General features: G+C 40.9%; 1 protein-coding gene across 2 annotated transcripts in view; it reads left to right on the top strand.

Annotated features, from left to right (window-relative positions):
- Positions 1–20,982, top strand: part of UNC5D (unc-5 netrin receptor D) — a 591,371-nt gene that overhangs the window by 557,412 nt on the left and 12,977 nt on the right. The window contains exons 15-16 of one of the 2 annotated variants that reach the window (XM_067721525.1): positions 1,242–1,406; positions 14,825–15,003. In XM_067721525.1, the coding sequence (XP_067577626.1) occupies positions 1,242–1,406; positions 14,825–15,003 (344 nt within the window). Of the gene's footprint in view, positions 1–1,241; positions 1,407–3,393; positions 3,707–14,824; positions 15,004–20,982 lie in introns of those variants that run through there. The other variant, XM_067721526.1, reaches the window with a different exon arrangement.

Here is a 20,982-nt window from a genome sequence, read left to right as displayed (position 1 = left end):
ATTGGAGCTCGGGGATAACTAGGTAACTCATAGTTCCTCAAAGTGGGTAGATTGAATTCTAATCATGGCCTTTGTCTTAAAACACCTGCTGGGTCCATCGCCAGTCACACTTCAGAGACTCAGACTTCCAGACTTGATACATCTGTTGCTGCCTTTCAGCATCAGTATTGGGGAAAACTGTATTTGTAGCAACAGGTGAAAGAGCAAATGAATGGGATGCGGAAAAGAGAAAGAAGGGAGAATGAAGATTACTATAGGCTGGAAATATGAGGTCATTGCCAAGGACCACAGCCTGATCTGAGTAGGAATGAAAGACATTTTAGTACATGGAAGATTATCAGTGACTGACCTCTACTTCACATTAGTGTAAAGCCACGTGCCTGAGCCACTGGTGGCAAGCACCAGCTGGTCATGGGGAAAAGGGAGATGTGTACAGATTTTACAATTTCCCCCCTCATTTAGTGAAAATTGCTTTTGCCACTCAATTGTCTATAAATCCCTTGAAAGTGGGGACCAGACCTCAATTCATCCTGTTCTTGTTTATCTAGTACAGTGTCTGGTTGTTAGTAGGCATTGTACACGTAACTGTAGAATGGATGAATTGAATGAATGAGGAGTTGGCAAACTACACCGTTCTGGGGTAGCCTGTTGTGTTTGTGTGTGTCTCTCTCGGGTGTGTGTGTATGTGTGTGTATGATTCTGCAGTAGGTATAATTTTTATGCTGGATACATTAGCAACATTATGTTTATACAATTTGGCATTTGTTTGTGGTATGGGCATAAGTTCTGGCCAGTCAGTTCTTCAGCATAATTTTCATTTAAGTGAGAAGATGTCATCCTACCCCGGGCTTAGGTAGAAGGATGGAGTAGGCATGTAATCCTAGGAATCTACCCATAGGAGTCTTTTAGAATATTTCTGTCATGGAAAGACACGACGATTAACTTTTGATGGTATTCTTTCTAACTGTGTGAGTCACCAAGTGAAAGCTGAGCTCTTGCAGTGTGGTTTTGGAATTCAAATGTTATCCATTGGAATTGACGTTAATTACTTTTGTGCTGCTCGGCATATGCTGGAACATTATTTCTACAATTCCACCGGAGTCGCTTAGGCAATTACCTCTCCTGCCATCACCGCCATCATCATCATCCTAATTACTGTGATTAGGTCCCTCCTGCTCTCTGCTCACTTCAGCCGGGCTCTGCACACCATTGCCCTCTTCTCTCCCCCGTCTCCCCCGCAGGAAGTCCCATTCTCCCGCGTGTGGTGCGGTAACCGGCAGCCCCTGCACTGTGCCTTCTCCCTGGAACGCTACACGCCCACCACCACCCAGCTGTCCTGCAAAATCTGCATCCGGCAGCTCAAAGGCCATGAACAGATCCTCCAAGTGCAGACGTCAATCCTTGAGGTGAGTCCTTGGTCTACAGGTCATCCGACCCCGTTTCTAAAGGACATTAAGGATTGTATACCTGTCTCGGTTGGGCTATACATATAGCGTGAAAGAGCTTCGAAAGGCACTCACTCTTTCAATCCTCATTACTGATAAAGGAAAATTAACTTTTTCTCAGGCTGAGGATGGAAGTGAGCTGCCCACTGGGGCGGGGAAACGCAACCCATCAGAGCATAGGCTCTGTGGAGGGACCTTTGGGGAAGGCGTTTGTCCAGGGCTTTCTACACACGAAACTACAATCAATCTAACAGTTCATGGCAGACATGGAATATCAGCTGAGATTTATTATTGAACTGAGACACATACCCTAAGAAGACACAACGTCACCTGTGGGCTGCTTTTCTGCCAGTTCTGACTAGTTGTTCAGAAGTCAGTTGCCCAATCTGTGTTATTTCATTTTCAAGGCCTTGGTTCCTGACTGTCTTACAATTTCTCTTACCCTCCAGGATCAGGGTTGCTACACATCCTCATTTCCATTAAGCCTAGATTTCATCAATACAATAATATAAGGCAGAGTAGATAATAATCTCATTCTACACAGTAAGGACATAGCAGTGCAAAAGGACAGGACTTCCTCCAAGGTCATATAACTGAAGGGCAGGGTTAGAATGGGAGTCAGAGGAGAATTCACTTGGGAACTTTTGCAAAAAGATACCTGAAATGCCATGGCTTTGATTGGCCCTAAACCACTGAATGACTCCATGGCTCTGGACTTGAGTTTATCAAGTAGACAATGACATTCCCTCCTGAATGGTTATTTGAGGGTAGAGGGAGAGAGTAGCTGAGGGGGAGAATCAGGGGAGCTGGTAACGCACTGTTTAGCAATTCCAAGGTAATCCCTGGCTAGTTTAGAAAAACACACATACTGGATCGTTCACCTTAGAACGTGTATGTGTATATATACATATATATACATACACACACATATTCACGTATACATATATAAATAATATATAAGCTCAGCAGAAGGTTTAATGCATTTTGTATCCGTACAACTCAATTTCAGGTGCGGTTTTTTCCTCAAAACTTGTAGCCTTGGGCTTCCCTGGTGGCGCAGTGGTTGAGAGTCCGCCTGCCCATGCAGGGGACACGGGTTCGTGCCCCGGTCTGGGAAGATCCCACATGACGCGGAGCGGCTGGGCCCATGAGCCATGGCCGCTGAGCCTGCGCGTCCGGAGCCTGTGCTCGGCAACGGGAGAGGCCACAACAGTGAGAGGCCCACGTACCGCAAAACAAACAAACAAACAAAAACTTGTAGCCTACAAGCATTATCACTTCCCTCCTTTCTCATTGCAGTTCACTGTTTATGCAAAATGAGTGTGGCTAATTCCCCAAATAGTTTTCTCTAAAGTGCGGATGGCTTTCCAAAGAAGCGTATCTCAAAATTGATAGCTGTCTTAACTGACATGTTTCTACCATATTTGCGTTTGTTATTGCCAGTTAGCATTATGTGCTAACATAGTTCTGACAGGGAAGGTAGATCCAGAAACCTCAGGCAAGATATTTTTAGAGTCTCTTTCTTGAACAGTCATGGCATATTTAAGACAATTTATTTCAAAGTAAAATACAAATTGTATGGGAGTTTTAAAATAAAAACAAAAAAGAAAATCTGAGAAGAGCTGCACTTCAGAAGGAAGAGTGAAAAGGCAGGACATAAAGAGTGAAAAGGCAGGACATAAAGATGCCTCTGATGAAAATTGCCCTAAATACCTGTCAACAGGTCGACAAAAGAATAATAATAAATAAATAAGGTTTTTACTATCTAAGGTACCCAGATATTGAGGATCAATTTCAGCTATTACAGGATATTTGTGTGAAAGGAATGTGATAAGGTTGACACATCCTGGCACCTTTGCTCCTTGCTTAATAAAGTGCATGGAAAGAAAATGAGCTAATAGGGGTTGCCCAGGTGGCGCAGTGGTTAAGAATATGCCTGCCAATGCAGGGGACACAGGTTCGAGCCCTGGTCTGGGAAGATCCCACATGCTGCGGAGCAACTAAGCCCATGCACCACAACTACGGAGCCTGTGCTCTAGAGCCCACGAGCCACAACTACTGAAGCCTGCACACCTAGAGCCCATGCTCCGCAACAAGAGAAGCCACCGCAATGAGAAGTCCGTGCACCGCAACGAAGAGTAGCCCCTGCTCACCACAACTAGAGAAAGCCCGCGCGCAGCAACAAAGACCCAACACAGCCAAAAATGAATTAATTTAAAAAAATAGAAAATGAGCTAATAAACATAATCTTCTTTACTCTCCAGTTCCTTTTCTAATGCTTAACAAAGTTTACGATCACTTTGGAAAGCCTTAAAGAACATGACATCACAGTACCTCTTGGTAAATGGAGGCAGAGTTAGCAGAATATTTAGACATTCAGTGGTGGACTACAGCAATCTAAGTTGTAGGCTACTGCATTTTAGAAGCTTTATTAACTTGTTTGATCCTGTAAGGATCATTTAATTGCTTTAAGTGTCCCTGCTGAAATTTGGCCCAGTGCATCCCCATTTCTTTGTACCAAACTCTATTTCTTAGGCAAATTTCGTTGGCCATCATTTTCTACATCAGAGGAAAATTAATAACTTTTGAAAACCACTATGTTTCAGGCACCACTTCATGTGCTTTCACATATAACCATCACAGCTCTGTGGATTAGTATTATATCATCACAGTTTTACATGATGTAACAGTCTCAAGGAAGTCAACCTTCTTATCCAAGATCATAGAGCTAATAAGATGGGTAGCCAGAGTTCCCAGCTGAGATACTAAACTTTAAGACCAAAGTCTGGATTTCTATTCAATACCACTCCAGGAACCCAACCGAGGAGGTTTAATTTATTCGTCCTAACCATGGGCCTTGTCCATAACATAAGCCCTCTCTTTGGGGCCTTAGGCACTAGTGACAAACATCACAGCATCAGCAATTTTGCCTTTGAGTCTAAAAGTAGATGAAAATTGGGGAGCTCTTTCCTCAAGATTGCAGAAGGATGAGATGTACCTGTTTGTGTGTTGGGCTAGAATAAGTGTTCATTCTATACATCTTCACAAATAGAATTGATTCCCTACATGTAGATCTGCCTGCAAAAGGATGTCTTGATTGAATGATCACTCAAGGCCCTTCCAACCCTGGGATTGTTTCATTCCTGGGAAAAGCATGTATCTGGTGATAAAAACCATCTTCTTCTCCCTAAAACTGACTTGGTTTTTATGGTAGACGTTTCGAGAAAAATGAAGATACATAAAGTTCTGAGAAATTGGGAATAGCTGAAGAGAAGAGGCAGGATATATTCAAGACATGGGTCTATATCAATTACTGAGTCAAGAATAATAGATCAGTTATTAAAGGTCATCATACTTCATGGCCACTACGCTGAAAGATTCTGCTTTAGGTGGTTTTAATAAGTTAATAATAAGGTGTCATTGATTAATAATAATAAAGAACTAAAATTTTTGAAACGTTCAATAGATATCTTTGAAATATGTAGTTTAATATCTCACCCACCAAAGAAAAAAGAATCCTCACATATCTGGGCTCAGAGCTCCCCCTTCCTACCTTACTTTAAAATGGATTGCCTTAGTCTCACTATATTTCGAGATTTTAGCAATGGAACCATGAGAGGTAAAATATGTATGTGTCTCTCTCTGTGTGTGTGTGTGTGTGTGTGTGTGTGTGTGTGTGTGTGTGTGTGTGTGTATGAAATACAAAACATTGATTTTAAATTAATGCAGTGAGCACCCTCAGTGAAGGCATTTGGTTCTTTACGTTCAGCTCCACATCCATCATATTCCTTCATGCCTCTTATCTAAATGGTTTTCCAAATAATCATTCATATCCTTCTCAAATTTAAAAATTATTTCAGTGATCAAAGTAATATATCTTTTCTGTTCTTTAGAGTAGCCATTATTGCGTCAATCTTTGGAAGCAGGTTGGTTCTCCTTAAATTTAACCCAACTACATTACCTAATGATGATAGCCAATTGATACTCTATAAAGCGACAGTATTGTGGACTAAAGCAAAGTAAGTTTGCTAATATTGAGCAGAAGGGAAGAATCCCCAAGTCATTTACTTCCTCCTTCCTTATGAATGTAATAATATTAAAGAATCTATCTTTTGGTAGAAACAACTTAAAATGGGAATCTTGCATGTTAAAATTTTCCCTTTAAGAAATTCTCTTATCTTTCTTCTAAAAGTGGTAGAAGTTGGGGGATGATGTGTCTGTTACAAAGTAGACAGAATACTTGGAATTCCTCACTGATTTACAGCTCCCACGTTAACCAGGTAGCAGCACCCTATCTCCTGTGTTCAGAGCATGAAAATCTCCTGTTCCTCTGCATATTTAATTTAAACAGTCAGAAGATGTGATGCGTCCACTGGAGTCTTATTACTCGGCCCAGATGTCTTTTAGAATGTATCATAAACGTTATGTAAAGTGTCATCCTTACACATGGGAAATATTTAAATTTGGAAACTTTGTGAGGGACATGGGGGCCCATTTATTAAAGTGTAGTAAGTAGAAGAAATACATATTTTTACAAGTCAGTCTCATGTAATACTTTATTCACCTTTAAATCATACCACTCTGTCCATTTTTTTCTGAAGACTTTGTGTATCAGGGTGCTCTTTCTTCTGCCAACAGGGAAGACAGAGCTTGGTCGAGTTGGTCAAATCATAGATGCCATGAGGGCATCTGTCTCTGTCTACTGCCATCTTTTCACATGGATACACTGTGTTTTCAGTTTCATTGGCAAGCCACCTTTTCACATGTTAACACACTTTAGTGCCATTTTACAATGACAATTACCATGTTATCCTGTACAGAATTCCTTTTATTCTCTCTCTCAATGTTTTTTTACTATTCTTTTTAAGGACATTACCCTGCCTTAAGTCAGGAAAATTTTTAAAGAAATGATTCTTACTTGATTTGTATTTTTAAAGGTTAGAAGAAATTTTACATACCGTGATGAAAAGTGACATGTCTTGTAACCTATCTTATGCAGTAATAAGCCTGAGGTGGTTTATTTTATGAACATCTTATATATCAGAAAAGCACTGGGCTCATTGGTTCAAGATGGCGGAGTAGACGGACAGGCGCTCACTCCCTCTTGCTAGAGCACTGGATTCACAACTAACTGCTGAACAATCATCAACAGGAAGACACTGGAACTCACCAAAAAAGATACCTCACATCCAAAGACAAAGGAGAAGCTGCAATGAGATGGTAGGAAGGGCGTAATCACAATAAAATCAAATCCCATAACCACTGGGTGGGTGACTCACAAACTGGAGAACAATTATACCACAGAAGTCCACCCACTGGAGTGAAGGTTCTGAGCCCCATGTCAGGCTTCCCAACCTGGGGGTCTGGTAACAGAAGGAGGAATTCCTAGAGAATCAGACTTGGAAGGCTAGAGAGATTTGATTGTAGGACTTCGACAGGACTGGGGGAAACAGAGACTCCAATCTTGGAGGGCACACACAAAGTAGTATATGCATCATGACACAGGGGAAGGAGCAGTGACCCCATAGGACACTGAACCAGACCTACCTGCTAGTGTTGGAGGGTCTCCTGCAGAGACGGGGGTGGGGGGTGGCTGTGTCTCACCATGAGGACAAGGACACTGGCAGGAGAAATTCTGGGAAGTACTCCTTGGCATGAGCCCTCCCAGATCCTGCTATTAGCCCCACCAAAGAGCCTGTAGCCTGCAGTGGGTTGCCTCAGGCCAAACAACCAACAGGGAGGGAACCCAGCCCCACTCAACAGCAGACAAATGGATTAAACTTTTACTGAGCTCTGGCCACCAGAACAACACCCAGGTCTACCCACCACCAGTCCCTCCCATCAGGAAGCTTGCACAAGTCTCTTAGATAGCCTCATCCACCAGAGGGCAGACAGCAGAAGCAAGAAGAACTACAATCCTGCAGCCTGTGGAAGGAAAACCACATTCACAGAAAGACAAAATGAAAAGACGGAGGACTATATACCAGATGAAGGAACAAGGTAAAACAATTAAATGAAGTGGAGATAGGCCACCTTCCAGAAAAAGAATTCAGAATAATGATAGTGAAGATGATACAGGACCTAGGAAAAAGAATGGAGGTAAAGATCGAGAAGATGCAAGAAATGTTTAACAAATATCTAGAAGAATTAAAGAACAAACAGAGATGAACAATACAATAACTGAAATGAAAAATACACTAGAAGGAATCAATAGCAGAATAACTGAGGTAGAAGAACGAATAAGTGACCTGGAAGACAGAATGGTGGAATTCACTGCACAGAACAAAATAAAGAAAAAAGAATGAAAAGAAATGAAGACAGCCTAAGAGACCTCTGAGAACATTAAACATGCCAACATTCGCATTATAGGGGTCACAGAATGAGGAGAGACAGAGGAAGGACCCGAGAAAATATTTGAAGAGATTATAGTCAAAAACTTCCCTAACATGGGAAAGGAAACAGCCACCCAAGTCCAGGAAGCGCAGAGAGTCCCAGGCAGGATAAACCCAAGGACAAACACGCTGAGACACATAGTAATCAAATTGACAAAAATTAAAGACAAAGAAAAATTGAAACAAGGGGAAAATGACAACATACAAGGGAATTCCCATAAAGTTAACAGCTGATTTCTCAGCAGAAATTCTACAAGCCAGAAGGAAGTGGCACGATATATTTAAAGTGATGAAAGGGAAGAAACTACAAGCAAGATTACTCTACCCAGAAAGGATCTCATTCAGATCTGATAGAGAAATCAAAAGCTTTACAGACAAGCAAAACCTAAGAGAATTCAGCACCACCAAACCAGCTCTACAGCAAATGCTAAAGGAACGTCTCTAAGTGGGAAACACAAGAGAAGAAAAGCACCTACAAAAACAAACGCAAAACAATTCAGAATACGGTAATAGGAACATACATATCGATAATTACCTTAAATGTAAATGGATTAAATGCTCCATCCAAAGGACACAGGCTCACTGAATGGATACAAAAACAAGACCCGTATATATGCTGTCTACAAGAGACCCACTTCAGACCTAGGGACACATACAGACTGAAAGTGAGGGGATGGAAAAAAGATATTCCATGCAAATGGAAATCAAAAGAAAGCTGGAGTGGCAATACTCAGATAAAATAGACTTTAAAACATAGAATGTTACAAGAGACAAGAAGGACGCTACCTAATGATCAAGAGATCAATCCAAGAAGAAGATATAACAATTATAAATATATATGCATACAACATAGGAGCACATCAATACATAAGACAACTGCTAACAGCTATAAAAGAGGAAATCGAGAGTAACACAATAATAGTGAGGGACATTAAGACCTCACTTATACCAATGGACAGATCATCGAGACAGAAAATTCATAAGGAACCACAAGCTTTAAATGACACAATAAACCAAGATAGATTTAATTGATAGGACATTTATAGGACGTTCCATCCAAAAACATTTATAGAACATTCCATCCAAAAACAGCAGATTACATTTCTTCTTAAGTGCACACAGAACATTCTCCAGGGTAGATCATACTGTGGGTCACAAAGCAAGCCTCAGTAAATTTAAGAAAACTGAAATCATATCAAGCATCTTTTCTGACCACAACACTATGAGATTAGAAATCAATTACAGGGTAAAACTATAAAAAGCACAAACACATGGAGGCTAAACAATACATTACTAAATAACCAAGAGCTAACTGAAGAAATCAAAGAGGAAATAAAAATATACCTACAGACAAATGACAATGAAAACACATTTTTGTTGGAATGCAGCAAAAACAGTTCTAACAGGGAACTTTATAGCACTACAATCCTACCTCAAGAAACAAGAAAAATCTCAAACAATCTAACCTTACACCTAAAGGAACTAGAGAAAGAAGAACAAACAAAACCCAAAGTTAGTAGAAGGAAAGAAATCATAAAGATCAGAGCAGAAATAAATGAAATAGAAACAAAGAAAGCAATAGCAAAGGTCAATAAAACTAGAGACTGGTTCTTTGAGAAGATAAACAAAACTGGCAAACTATTAGCCAGACTCATCAAGAAAAAGAGGGAGAGGACTCAAATCAATAAAATTCGAAATGAAAAAGGAGAAGTTGCAACAGACCCCACAGAAACACAAACCATCCTAAGAGACTACTACAAGCAACTCTATGCCAATATAATGGACAACCTGGAAGAAATGGACAAATTCTTAGAAAGGTATAACCTTCCAAGACTGAAACAGGAAGAAAGAGAAAATATAAACAGACCAATCACAAGCACTGAAATTGAACTGTGCTTAAAAATCTTCCAACGAACAAAAGTCCAGGACCAGATGGCTTCACAGGTGAATTCTATCAAACATTTAGAGAAGAGCTAACACCCATCCTTCTCAAACTCTTCCAAAAAATTGCATAGGAAGGAACACTCCCAAACTCATTCTATGAGACCACCATAACCCAGATACCAAAGCCAGACAGAGATACTACAATAAAAGAAAATTACAGGCCAATATCACTGATGTGTATAGATTCAAAAACCCTCAACAAAATACTAGCAAACAGAATCCAATCACACATTAAAAGGATCATACATCACGATCAAGTGGGATTTACCCCAGGGATGCAAAGATTCTTCAATATACGCAAATCAATCAATGTGATACACCATATTAACAAACTCAAGAATAAAAACCATATGATCATCTCAATAGATGCAGAAAAAGCTTTTGACAAAATTCAGTACCCATTTTTGATAAAAAATGCTCCAGAAAGTGGGCATAGAGAGAACCTACCTCAACATAATAGAGGCCATATACAACAAAGCCACAGCAAACATCATTCTCAATGGTGAAAAACTGAAAGCATTTCTTCTAATATCAGGAAAAAGACAAGGATGTCCACTCTCACCACTGTTATTCAACGTGGCTTTTGAGGTCCTAGCCATGGCAATCAGAGAAGAGAAAGAAATAAAAGGAATCCAAATCAGAAAAGAAGAAGTAAAACTGTCACTGTTTGCAGATGACATGATACTATACATAGAGAATCCTAAAAATGCTACCAGAAAACTACTAGAGCTAATCAATGAATTTGGTAAAGTTGCAGGATATAAAATTAATGCATAGTTACCTCTTGCATTTCTATACACTAACAACAAAAGATCAGAAAGAGAAATTAAGGAAACAATCCCATTCACCATTGCAACAAAAAAATAAAATACCTAGGAATAAACCTACCTAAGGAGGTAAAAGACTGTACTCAGAAAACTATAAGACACTGATGAAAGAAATCAAATATGACACAAACAGATGGAGAGATATACCATGTTCCTGGATTGGAAGAATCAATATTGTGAAATGACTATACTCCCAAAAGCAATCTACAGATTCAATGCAATCCCTATCAAATTACCAGTGGCATTTTTTACAGAACTAGAACAAAAAATCTTAAAATTTGTATGGAGACACAAAAGACTCCAAATAGCCAAAGCAGTCTTGAGGGAAATAAATGGAGCTGGAGGAATCAGACTCCCTGACTTCAGATTATACTACAAAGCTACAGTAATCAAGACAATATGGTACTGGCACAAAAACAGAAAAATAGATCAATGGAACAGGATAGAAAGCCCAGAGATAAACCCACGCACCTGTGGTCAACTAATCTATGACAAAGGAGGCAAGGATATACAATGGAGAAAAGACAGTCTCTTCAGTAAGTGGTGCTGGGAAAACTGGATAGCTACATGTAAAAGAAAGAAATTAGAACACTCTCTAACACCATACACAAAAATAAAGTCAAAATGGATTGAAGACCTATATGTAAGACCAGACACTATAAAACTCTTAAGAGGAAAACATAGGAAGAACACTCTTTGACATAAATCACAGTAAGATCTTTTTGGACCCACCTCCTAGAGTAATGGAAATAAAAACAAAAATAACCAAATGGGACCTAATGAAACTTAAAAGCTTTTGCACAGCCAAGGAAACTATAAACAAAACGAAAAGACAACCCTCAGAATGGGAGAAAATATTTGCAAATGAATCAAAGGATTAATCTCCAAAATATATAAACAGCTCATGCAGCTCAATATTAAAAAAACAAACAACCCAATCCCAAAAATGGGCAGAAGACCTAAATAGACATTTCTCCAAAGAAGACATAGAGATGGACAAGAAACACATGAAAAGCTGCTGAACATCACTAATTACTAGAGAAATGCAAATCAAAACTACAATGAGGTATCACCTCACACCAGTTAGAATGGGCATCATCAGAAAATCTACAAACAACAAATGCTAGAGAGGGTGTGGAGAAAAGGGAACCCTCTTGCACTGTTGGTGGGAATGTAAATTGATACAGCCACTATGGAGAACAGTATGGAGGTTCCTTAAAAAACTAAAAAGAGAATTACCATATGACCCAGCAATCCCACTACTGGGCATATACTCAGTGAAAACCATAGTTCAAAAAGACACATGCACCCCAGCGTTCATTGCAGCACTATTTACAATAGTCAGGTCATGGAAGCAACCTAAATGCCCATCGACAGACGAATGGATAAAGATGTAGTACAAATATACAATGGAATATTATGCAGCCATAAAAAGGAACAAAATTGAGTTATTTGTAATGAGGTGGATGGACCTAGAGACTGTCATACAGAGTGAAGTAAGTCAGAAAGAGAAAAACAAATACTGTATGCTAACACATATATGTGGAATCCAAAAAAAATGGTACAGATGAACTGGCTTGCAAGGTATAAACAGAGACACAGATGTAGAGAACGTATGGACACCAAGGGTGTAAAGTGGGGGGATGAATTGGGAGACTGGTGTTGACATATATACACTAGTATGTATAAAATAGATAATAAGAACTTGCTGTATAAAATAATATATAAAATAAAGGCAAAAAAAAAAAAAAGAAAGGAATTGACTACTCTGCCCAAAATAACTGCTTATTACAGAACAATTTCTGTTCACTCAATAGCTACCTATGCTTCAAGGTCAACTCACATGCCTCCTCCATGAAGCTCTACTACTCTTAATTCTTGAAATACAATGCCAATATCACTCAGAGAGCGTTTTTCTGAACCACCCTGCTCTGTGGATTTTTGGTACTTGTCTTGATGCAGGGTGATGTAGTGAAGTGAGTCCTGGTAAAGGTATTAGGGTATCGGAATTCTAGTTTTAGCTCTGACACCAATTACCTGGATAACTTCTACCAAAGTTTATACCCCTGTGGAGTCTATAAAAAATGTCAAAGACTGATCAGGAAATTGAGGCTGAGGGAAGTCCTGTAGCATCCAAGGTCACTGAGCTACGAAATGTGAACTTATACTCCAAAGCAAGACATTTCTGACTCTGAAAACCACACTTTTTCTGTTAGTCCATCCTAACCTCCAAAACTGGACGAATTTTGATGAGCGTTGTTCTATAATAGTCCAGGGAATAGAACTAAAACCAGTAAGTAGAATCTGTTTAATCTGATAACATGTACTTTGAAGTTCCAAGAGTAAGATATAACGTGCAGCATTTCTCAGAAAGTATTTGACCACATGACTGCTCTCTCTTGGAACATCTGAGATACCCTGTGGGAATACTGGGTTAAGGCATTGTGTTTCCAAAACATCCCCCCCTTATGTAACTGTGTTAAATGTTTACAGAAAGACAAAACACATTATCATTCATTAATAAGATCTTTGTATGAACTAGTTTCCTCAATTAACAGATTTTTGAAGATGTAAGACACACCAAGTCTGAAGGCTTAAAGTTCCATGAGCCTGGACCCCAGCCAAGAAGGGCTTCCATGGCTGTGGTGTCCACAGAAGGAGATGTGTAAAAGGTCAGAAAAACATCAGGGGAAGCTCACAGGGGCAGTTCAGGAAGGGCATGTGTTGACCTAAAGGACAGCCCAAGTCGACAAGTTCCTAATGCAAAGGATAGTTTCTTGGCGTTTAAACAGTGCTAACTAGTCCCTTAACCCGACCTCAGATTTGTGTTTTAATTTCCCTTTGCGTTAGTTTTCTTCTCGTGCATAACAAATTACCACAAATCTATCAGAAAAAAACACCACCCGCTTACTGTCCCACCTTTTTTGAGGGCAGAAGCCTAGGCATGGCCTAACTGGGTTCTCTGATGAGGATCTCACAAGGCTGAGGTCAAGGTGGTGGTGGCAGCAGGACATTCTCATCTGGAGCTCAGAGGTCTGTCCCCCCATTTATTAGGGTTGTTGACAAATTCAGGTCCTTGTGGCTGTAGGACCGAAGTCCCCAATTTCTTGCTGACTGTTGGATGGGGCTCACTCTCAGCTCCTAGAGGACACCCTCAGTTCCTAGCTTCAGCCCCTCCCACCCCCAACCACAGGCAGTTCACAGCGTGGCTGTTTGCTTTCTTTCAGGCCAGCAGGAGAGATACCTCCAGATAGGAGCTGCATCTTCTCTCTTTTAAGAGCCACTTGATTAGGTCAGGTCCACCCGGAAAAATCTCTCTTCGTCAATGCATAGTCAACTGATTAGGGACTTGCAGAATCCCTTTTGCCTTGTATCCCATCCTAATCACAGGAGTGATTCAGCTGCCTTTCAAGCCTTAAAATTCTGTTAGTCCATATAAACTTTCAGCAGCTATTCTGATATGATGGATGGATGTGTGATTTCACATTGGATATGATGATCTAATTGTTATGATGCATAACTAATCCTCACTGGACAGCTCTTAAGTCAGAAGAGTGGGCAGACAGCAGGCAGAAGCTCTCCAGCCTGCAGCACTCCGCTGGCTAGTCCAGGTCTCGTCGCTGACTCGCGGCTACCTCCCATTTTACAAAAGCAATTTAATTCTGAAACAAAACCAAAATATTTCCTATAGAATCACACTTGAGGCCTGGGAGAAACACACACTTGAAAATGATCAACATACAATCAGGTCCCCTTTGTAGCTTTCCCGACACGTGGCTTCCCAGCCAGCTCCTTTGATCAGCGCATTCTTCTCTGATCAGCTCTGACTCTCAGAAGGTCTCCTTACAGTGAACTGAAATCTGTCATCTGGAAGCTTCTTCCTACTGATTCTAGATTTTTTTTTTCTTTTGAGAATTAAAAAAAATCTAATTCTGCTCTCACCTGACACCTCCTTGGATGTAGGAAGCTGAAGATTGTGACTTCCCTGAGTGGAAGAGGCTTTTGAAAGCTCCAGTACACGGTTTCCTAGGCTACTAGAGACATTATTTACTATTTTAGAAGAGAGGGGAACTTGTCAGTGTACTTTATAGACTCCATCACAACAGGCAAGCATTTTTTGCATGTGTGTTAACACAACTTCTCTTAAAAAAATAAAAGTGTTGACCAGTAAGGCTTCTACTTAGATCTGATCCTGCTTTCCTTATTTTGTTTATAGAATGAAAGAGAGACCATCACTTTCTTTGCACAAGAGGACAGCACTTTCCCTGCACAGACTGGCCCCAAAGCCTTCAAAATTCCCTACTCCATCAGACAGCGGATTTGTGCTACATTTGACACCCCCAACGCCAAAGGCAAAGACTGGCAGATGTTAGCACAGAAAAACAGCATCAACAGGTAACTGGGGGCAACTTCAAAAAGAGGATTTTGCTAAAAGAGCTTGAAAACTAAAATGGGGCGGGTGTATCTACGTGGTTTCCAGACCCTGATATCTGTATGGATTTCTCTGGCTGTATTTCATGTGAAATCTGGACAGGGAAGTGGGAAAAGAACAAAAATATGACACAGTGTGTGGCCCTTCCTGCCACCCCACTCTGCCTTTGGGGACGTTACGGAAAAGTCCTACTTGAGTCCTGGTCCCATCTCCAGGTTTGCTAATTGGGCCACCATAATGGAGGTTTAGACTTGGTCATCTTGGTGCTGGTGAGGGGATCCCAGAGTCTTGAGACAGTGATGGAGAAACAAAGAAGCAAGTTTCTCACACCTCCTCCCTCCCATCGGGTAACCTTAAGTGTTATTTAACCCCTAATAAGGATATGCTCAGCCTGAAGAAGTGGGTGCGTGAATATAAAAAAGGAAGTTTGAGATGATACCTCTCAGGTCTGAAGGCGGAGGGCATTAAACAAGCAAAAGCAAAGGTCTGCTGCTTAAACCGACACTATTCATTGCTGGGCTACTGTTGTGGTTGAGTTGAAAGGAGAAGAGAGATTCATAGTGGGCGCTCGTACTTTGATGAGAAAAAGCAAGGGTGATGCTATTCAGAGCAGCACTGACGGGGAGGCCAGTTAGGGCTCAGCTTGAGGGATGACTGGTGGGGAAAAGGCATTGACAAATAGGATCTCCTCTCTCACTAACCCACCCCGCAAACCCCAGAATGAAAAGAGAACACGTTTTCCCAGCACCCTTTTCCTTCCCTTTCCTTTGGTACTTTTTATGTCTTTTGAGACAAAGCCTTAGTTTTCTCACTGTTTGGCTTACTCTGTCATTTCCATTTTTTTTGTTCTTTGTTTTCACAGACATCCTACCTGACTCTTTCTTCTCTGAAAGGAAGGTAGATGTCTGCCAAGAAAGGATAGAGGGCTGCTCCCTGTTTCAAAAGGGATCCGGAAGCCGAGAACGAAGGGCCCAACTAGAAAGCAGTCAGACTCAGAGAGGAAAATCAAGAGAGAAGGCATGGCTGTAAGAGAAAATGGAATTTACAGACAGGCAAGCCCAAAAAGAACACATTCTTGAAAAAGGCAGGTAGTGAAAATGAGAGAATACAAAAATGTCTGAGGGTATAGGGGAAAAAAAATTCGGTTGAATTTTTCCCAGCAGCTTTGATAAAGGATGAGATGTGTCATGTATAACCCATGAACACCATGACTATGTCAGGTTCGCTTTCTGATCAACCTGGGGACAAGAATGAAAAACTAAGCCAGAGGACAGAATTTGGTCTAAAGAAAGGAAAGTGAACATTGGGCAGGGGACTCAGAAGCTCTGTTCTGGTTCTACAGCTAATACCAGTCTGCCCAAACACATCACTTACCATCCCTATGTTACTTTTTCTACAGATGCAATTCATAGAATTCAAACTACATTAACTCTCTAATCCAGTCTGGCCATGAGAGTTTATGATTTTTAATTCACCACTTGCAAGAAAGTAATTGCCACAGAGTATCTACCTACTCATGGCTGCTGGCCTTCATTTGCTAAAGAAGCGTGTGCACGTTCCTGCCTTGTTCATTTTATTCTCCACTTCCAGTAAACATATGAGAACTACACAGGCTGCCTCCAAAGCCATCAGTTTCTGACCTTGCACAGTAGGGAAAACGCATTTCAAACTGGGAGACTAAGGTTAGCATCCTTTTGTGTCTGGGCTCTAATGAGCAGTAAATAGCTACACAGGAGCACGCTTGTCCCCTCCAATGTCGGGGGTCAAAAAAGGCAACCATTGGATGTGCCTGTTTGCTTTCGCTTGCTTTTGTTTCTCCCTAAGACCCCTCTCTCCAGGAAAGCCTAAACGTCCTTAGTATACAAAATTCAAACAACCTACTTTATGGAAAGTTTCTAACATGGTTCTAAGAAAATGTCCATTTTAAATAAATGTTAGTTAGTCCCTTTGAAATGTTCACAATTAACAGCAAGTTAGAATAGCATGAATGCACGGAATCTTTGTATTTAAATAAGGTTTCATCTTTAACCCTTACTTAGTTACCATATTCACCTTCAGTGAATGGCATTTCCTTCCTCTTTACTCTCTAGCTTAACTCTCCAATAGGAAACTCATTATGGAGTGAGAACGATTCAAACTAGGGGTTAGCAGGCTTCTTTCTGTTAAAGAACCAGAGACGGTAAATAGTTTAGGCCATATATGATCTATTGCAACTACTCAGCAATTATTCAACTCTGCTTCTGCGGTGTGAGAGCAGCCCCAGGAAATATCTAAACAGGCGGGGCTGTGTCCCAATAAACATTATTTACAAAAGGAAGCAGTGTATTTGGCCTACAGTACATAGTCCGCTGACCCCTCATCTAAACGAGTCTGCTCTCATTTAGTAAAACTTTCATAGGACCTATTGCTGCAGTTAGAGTTACACCTGCGGCTAAGCTAAGGCACAAGATAAGGCCCCTTTCTGCAAGCTGGTGTTGTTCCGGCAGAGATGGCCACGAAGATAGTCAGAGAAGCCAAAAGAGAAAGATGATGGAAAATCACCTCGCACCATGTCAGCTAATCCCCATTCTCATTTTGCAGAAATTGTCAAGTTCATTAAACGTTTCCACTACTGTAGCAGAAATGTATCTTCTCCTACATGGGAAGAAACATACGGGACAGAGATGAAGGAGATTTTAAATTAAATTGTCACAACTTATTGTGTAATCCCAAATCACTGGGCTTGCTCTCTTAGGGCTACAAATAATATCGTACTTATTATACTACATCATCATCAGTCACTAATGTGATCATTAATGTGTGTTAAAACACAGAAATCTGACGTCGTCAATATGCCGGTATTACTGGGTAAGAAAGCTGTTGGATAGCCTGAGATTTCATCAACCCTGGGATCACGAGAGCAAGATGATCACAAAGCACAGAGTCGGTCTGCTATTAGGGAATTCACCTACCGTGATCTTGTGACAGCACCTTTACCTGACTCTCCCCTTCCCTTCAATTTCCAAAAGTGAAAAGCTAGTAAAGCAACAGCCCTCAAACCATGAAGGAAGCACTTTCAAAGGGACTGGAAGGAAACATTCACTGTTATCGTGTTGCCAGTGGAAATGTTCTCCTTTCGGTAAATGCAAATGTCACTGATGATAATTTGCCTTTTTGCCTAACAAGTTTCTACTTAGATCTGAATAGGAGAGAAGATACATGAAATAGGAAGTTAAAGGCTTAGAATGTGAGACATGTCAGTGGGTGCACTTAAGGCAGCAACGCAGGTGGCTCTGCAACTTGCTTGGCATATCGATTATGATAAATAAGCCACACAGCCTAGCAAAGAATGTCATAGTTAACAGTTGCAATTACAGTTTCTGTGGGCAAACTGACGATTACTCAGAGTCCATGCTTGCTGCATTTTAGAGCTGAGATTGCACACTTATTCTACAGGTCCAGCTGCAATAACTCTCCTCTTCAATGCTCTTGGTCACAGGTGATTGGTAGCTAGGTGGGACTAATAAAGAGTTGATCGTGTAGGAGTGGATGGTGGGGAGCTTTGCTGAGAACTAAACAAATTAAATAATATCAGAAACTAACTGCTTCAGCTAGAAGTAATCTTCCATATCTAAACTTCCATAGCACTTTGTATTTTTATGATACTTTTTTATTTTTTAATTACAGTTAGACATACCTAGATAGTACTGTCTAGTTCGGGGAAATTCAAGAAATTTGTCTTGAATGAATGACATGAACTTTTTCTTTGGATAGTATACTTGACCTTAAAAACTTGCCTCCTGGGGCTTCCCTGGTGGCGCAGTGGTTGGGAGTCCGCCTGCCGATGCAGGGGACACGGCTTCGTGCCCCGGCCCGGGAGGATCCCACATGCCGTGGAGCGGCTGGGCCCGTGAGCCATGGCCGCTGAGCCTGCACGTCCGGAGCCTGTGCTCCGCAACGGGAGAGGCCACGACGGTGAGAGGCCCGCGTACCACAAAACAAATAAACAAACAAACAAAAAACTTGCCTCCTAATAGAACTGAATTAAGTGTCAAAGGATTTTGCAAGTTGGTCTCAAAAGAGAGCAGGTTACATGGCTGACACTGTGGAGGGTTCCTATCCTTCGGCACCTGAAATTCTACTATTGAATCTTTCTTCTTTAAGGCCTCACGATTTTCATATTCCAGAAACCCTTGTGAAAACATAGCCAGCTTGACCAAGTTGCCGTGGGAACAGATGCTGGATAAAGTGCATGAGATACAAGAGGATGAGAAGGGAAGTGACCAAAATGGAAGAAAGGATTCCAAGATGGAAAGGAGCAGATGAACCACACCTTATTAACAGTTTCTCATAATAGTACGCTTGTTTGAAACTGCGTAAGCACTGCCAGAGAAACCTAGTTATTATTGGTCAGTTGGGTAAAACAGTTCAAATGTATTTTGGATGTTAATGTTTTTGGGTGATGCTAGAGAAATCATGAGCAAATGAAATTTCTCAAACTTCATGGCTCATCAGCAGTGCTGCAGTAACTTGTTTTTCCACCAAATCTTTTAACAGGGCCTCTAATGAGAAGCAGAATCTTCTCAGTTGAGGTCAAATCCTTTCATTCCCTCTGTCCACCCTCTTAATTGGATACACAGGAACAGTGAATGGCCAGAGGGCAGTGGGAAAGGACAGAGGAAGGTTGCAAGACAGTTTATTCATCTGTCTGGGTAACTCTTGAGAATTCACTAGAAGTGGAAGTCCCGGGGCCAGCTTTCTTTTGGGGTGAAGGAAGGAGGAGGAAAAAAGTGAGAGAAAGTGATTACAAAATATATACAGAATGCCTGCTTCACAGGCAGACCGCCAAGGGTGGTCACCCAGGGACCCGTGAGACTAGATATTTTCACTCTTATGTTTTGGGATTTGCTAGGATTACACCAAATGAAGCTGTCTGGGCTCTGCAGACTAGAGGCTAGAAAACACATCCTAACCTTTAAATAATAAAAATGGATGTGAGGCTGCCATTTCCAAAAATCAATATTCATGACTCTTCTAAGGAGAATTAATGCACAGGAAGATAGCATTCATCACACAGATCCTTGGAGGCAAAATATGATAAAGCTCAAATCAGATTTTCTGGTTCTGGCCCAATGGACTTGTGCAGAGTCTGGATTTGAAGAGCCCTCAGTGTGAAGCCAGAGGGACCCAACACAGCCAAGTGGTGGGTGTTCAGGCTTCATTCCACTTAAGTTAGGGACTCATGAAACTGCCTACTAATATGAATCTGAAGACAGCCTAGGGCCAGTTTGGCCATGAACAAACTGTATATAGTTTATAAGTGGCAGGTGTTTCTCCTAAAGGCAATAAGGGAGAGAAGCTGTTTGTATCCCTCCAAGAGAACCAAAGTCGCGCTCCCACTCTAAGCTGCAGGGGTGGTGACAAGGGGCAAGTTTGCATTGGTCTTTAAAGGACTAGGTTTCCCTCCTTTAAGCTAATGTAGTTTTCAGATAAGATGGACATGCCCAAGCCCCTTTATAGCCAAAATAATCCCCTTCACGGGTCTGTCTCAGAGAGACCTGGAAAAGCTGACAAAGTCACAATCCCCGGATGTGATGTTTTCATAATTTGAGAAAATGAAATTATGGGAAGGATTTTGCCTAATTCATTAGAGAGTCCTTTGATAAAGTGCTTACCTATTTCTTTGCGATTATTTGTGAGGTTTTATTGAAACACTACTACTGAGTATTTTGCAAAACGAAAGATATCAATATTTCTCCCTTTCCCCCTTCAGGATTAGCACTCTGGTCTTTTCTCTTGGAACAAATAGTGGTCATTCTCCTTTACCCTCAGGATTCTTGAAAATGTCTCAACGTTATTGAAGAGGAACATTACAGGAGACGTATTTTTCTATGCTATATCCCAATTCAAAGAAAAGTTGAGCTTTGATTTTGCAGTTTTCATTGCCTTTCATTGCCAAATAT

This window comes from Pseudorca crassidens, chromosome 21 (assembly GCF_039906515.1).
Source record: "Pseudorca crassidens isolate mPseCra1 chromosome 21, mPseCra1.hap1, whole genome shotgun sequence".
In the NCBI taxonomy this organism is placed as follows: Eukaryota; Metazoa; Chordata; class Mammalia; order Artiodactyla; family Delphinidae; genus Pseudorca; species Pseudorca crassidens.
This window is presented reverse-complemented; position numbering and strand designations above follow the sequence as displayed.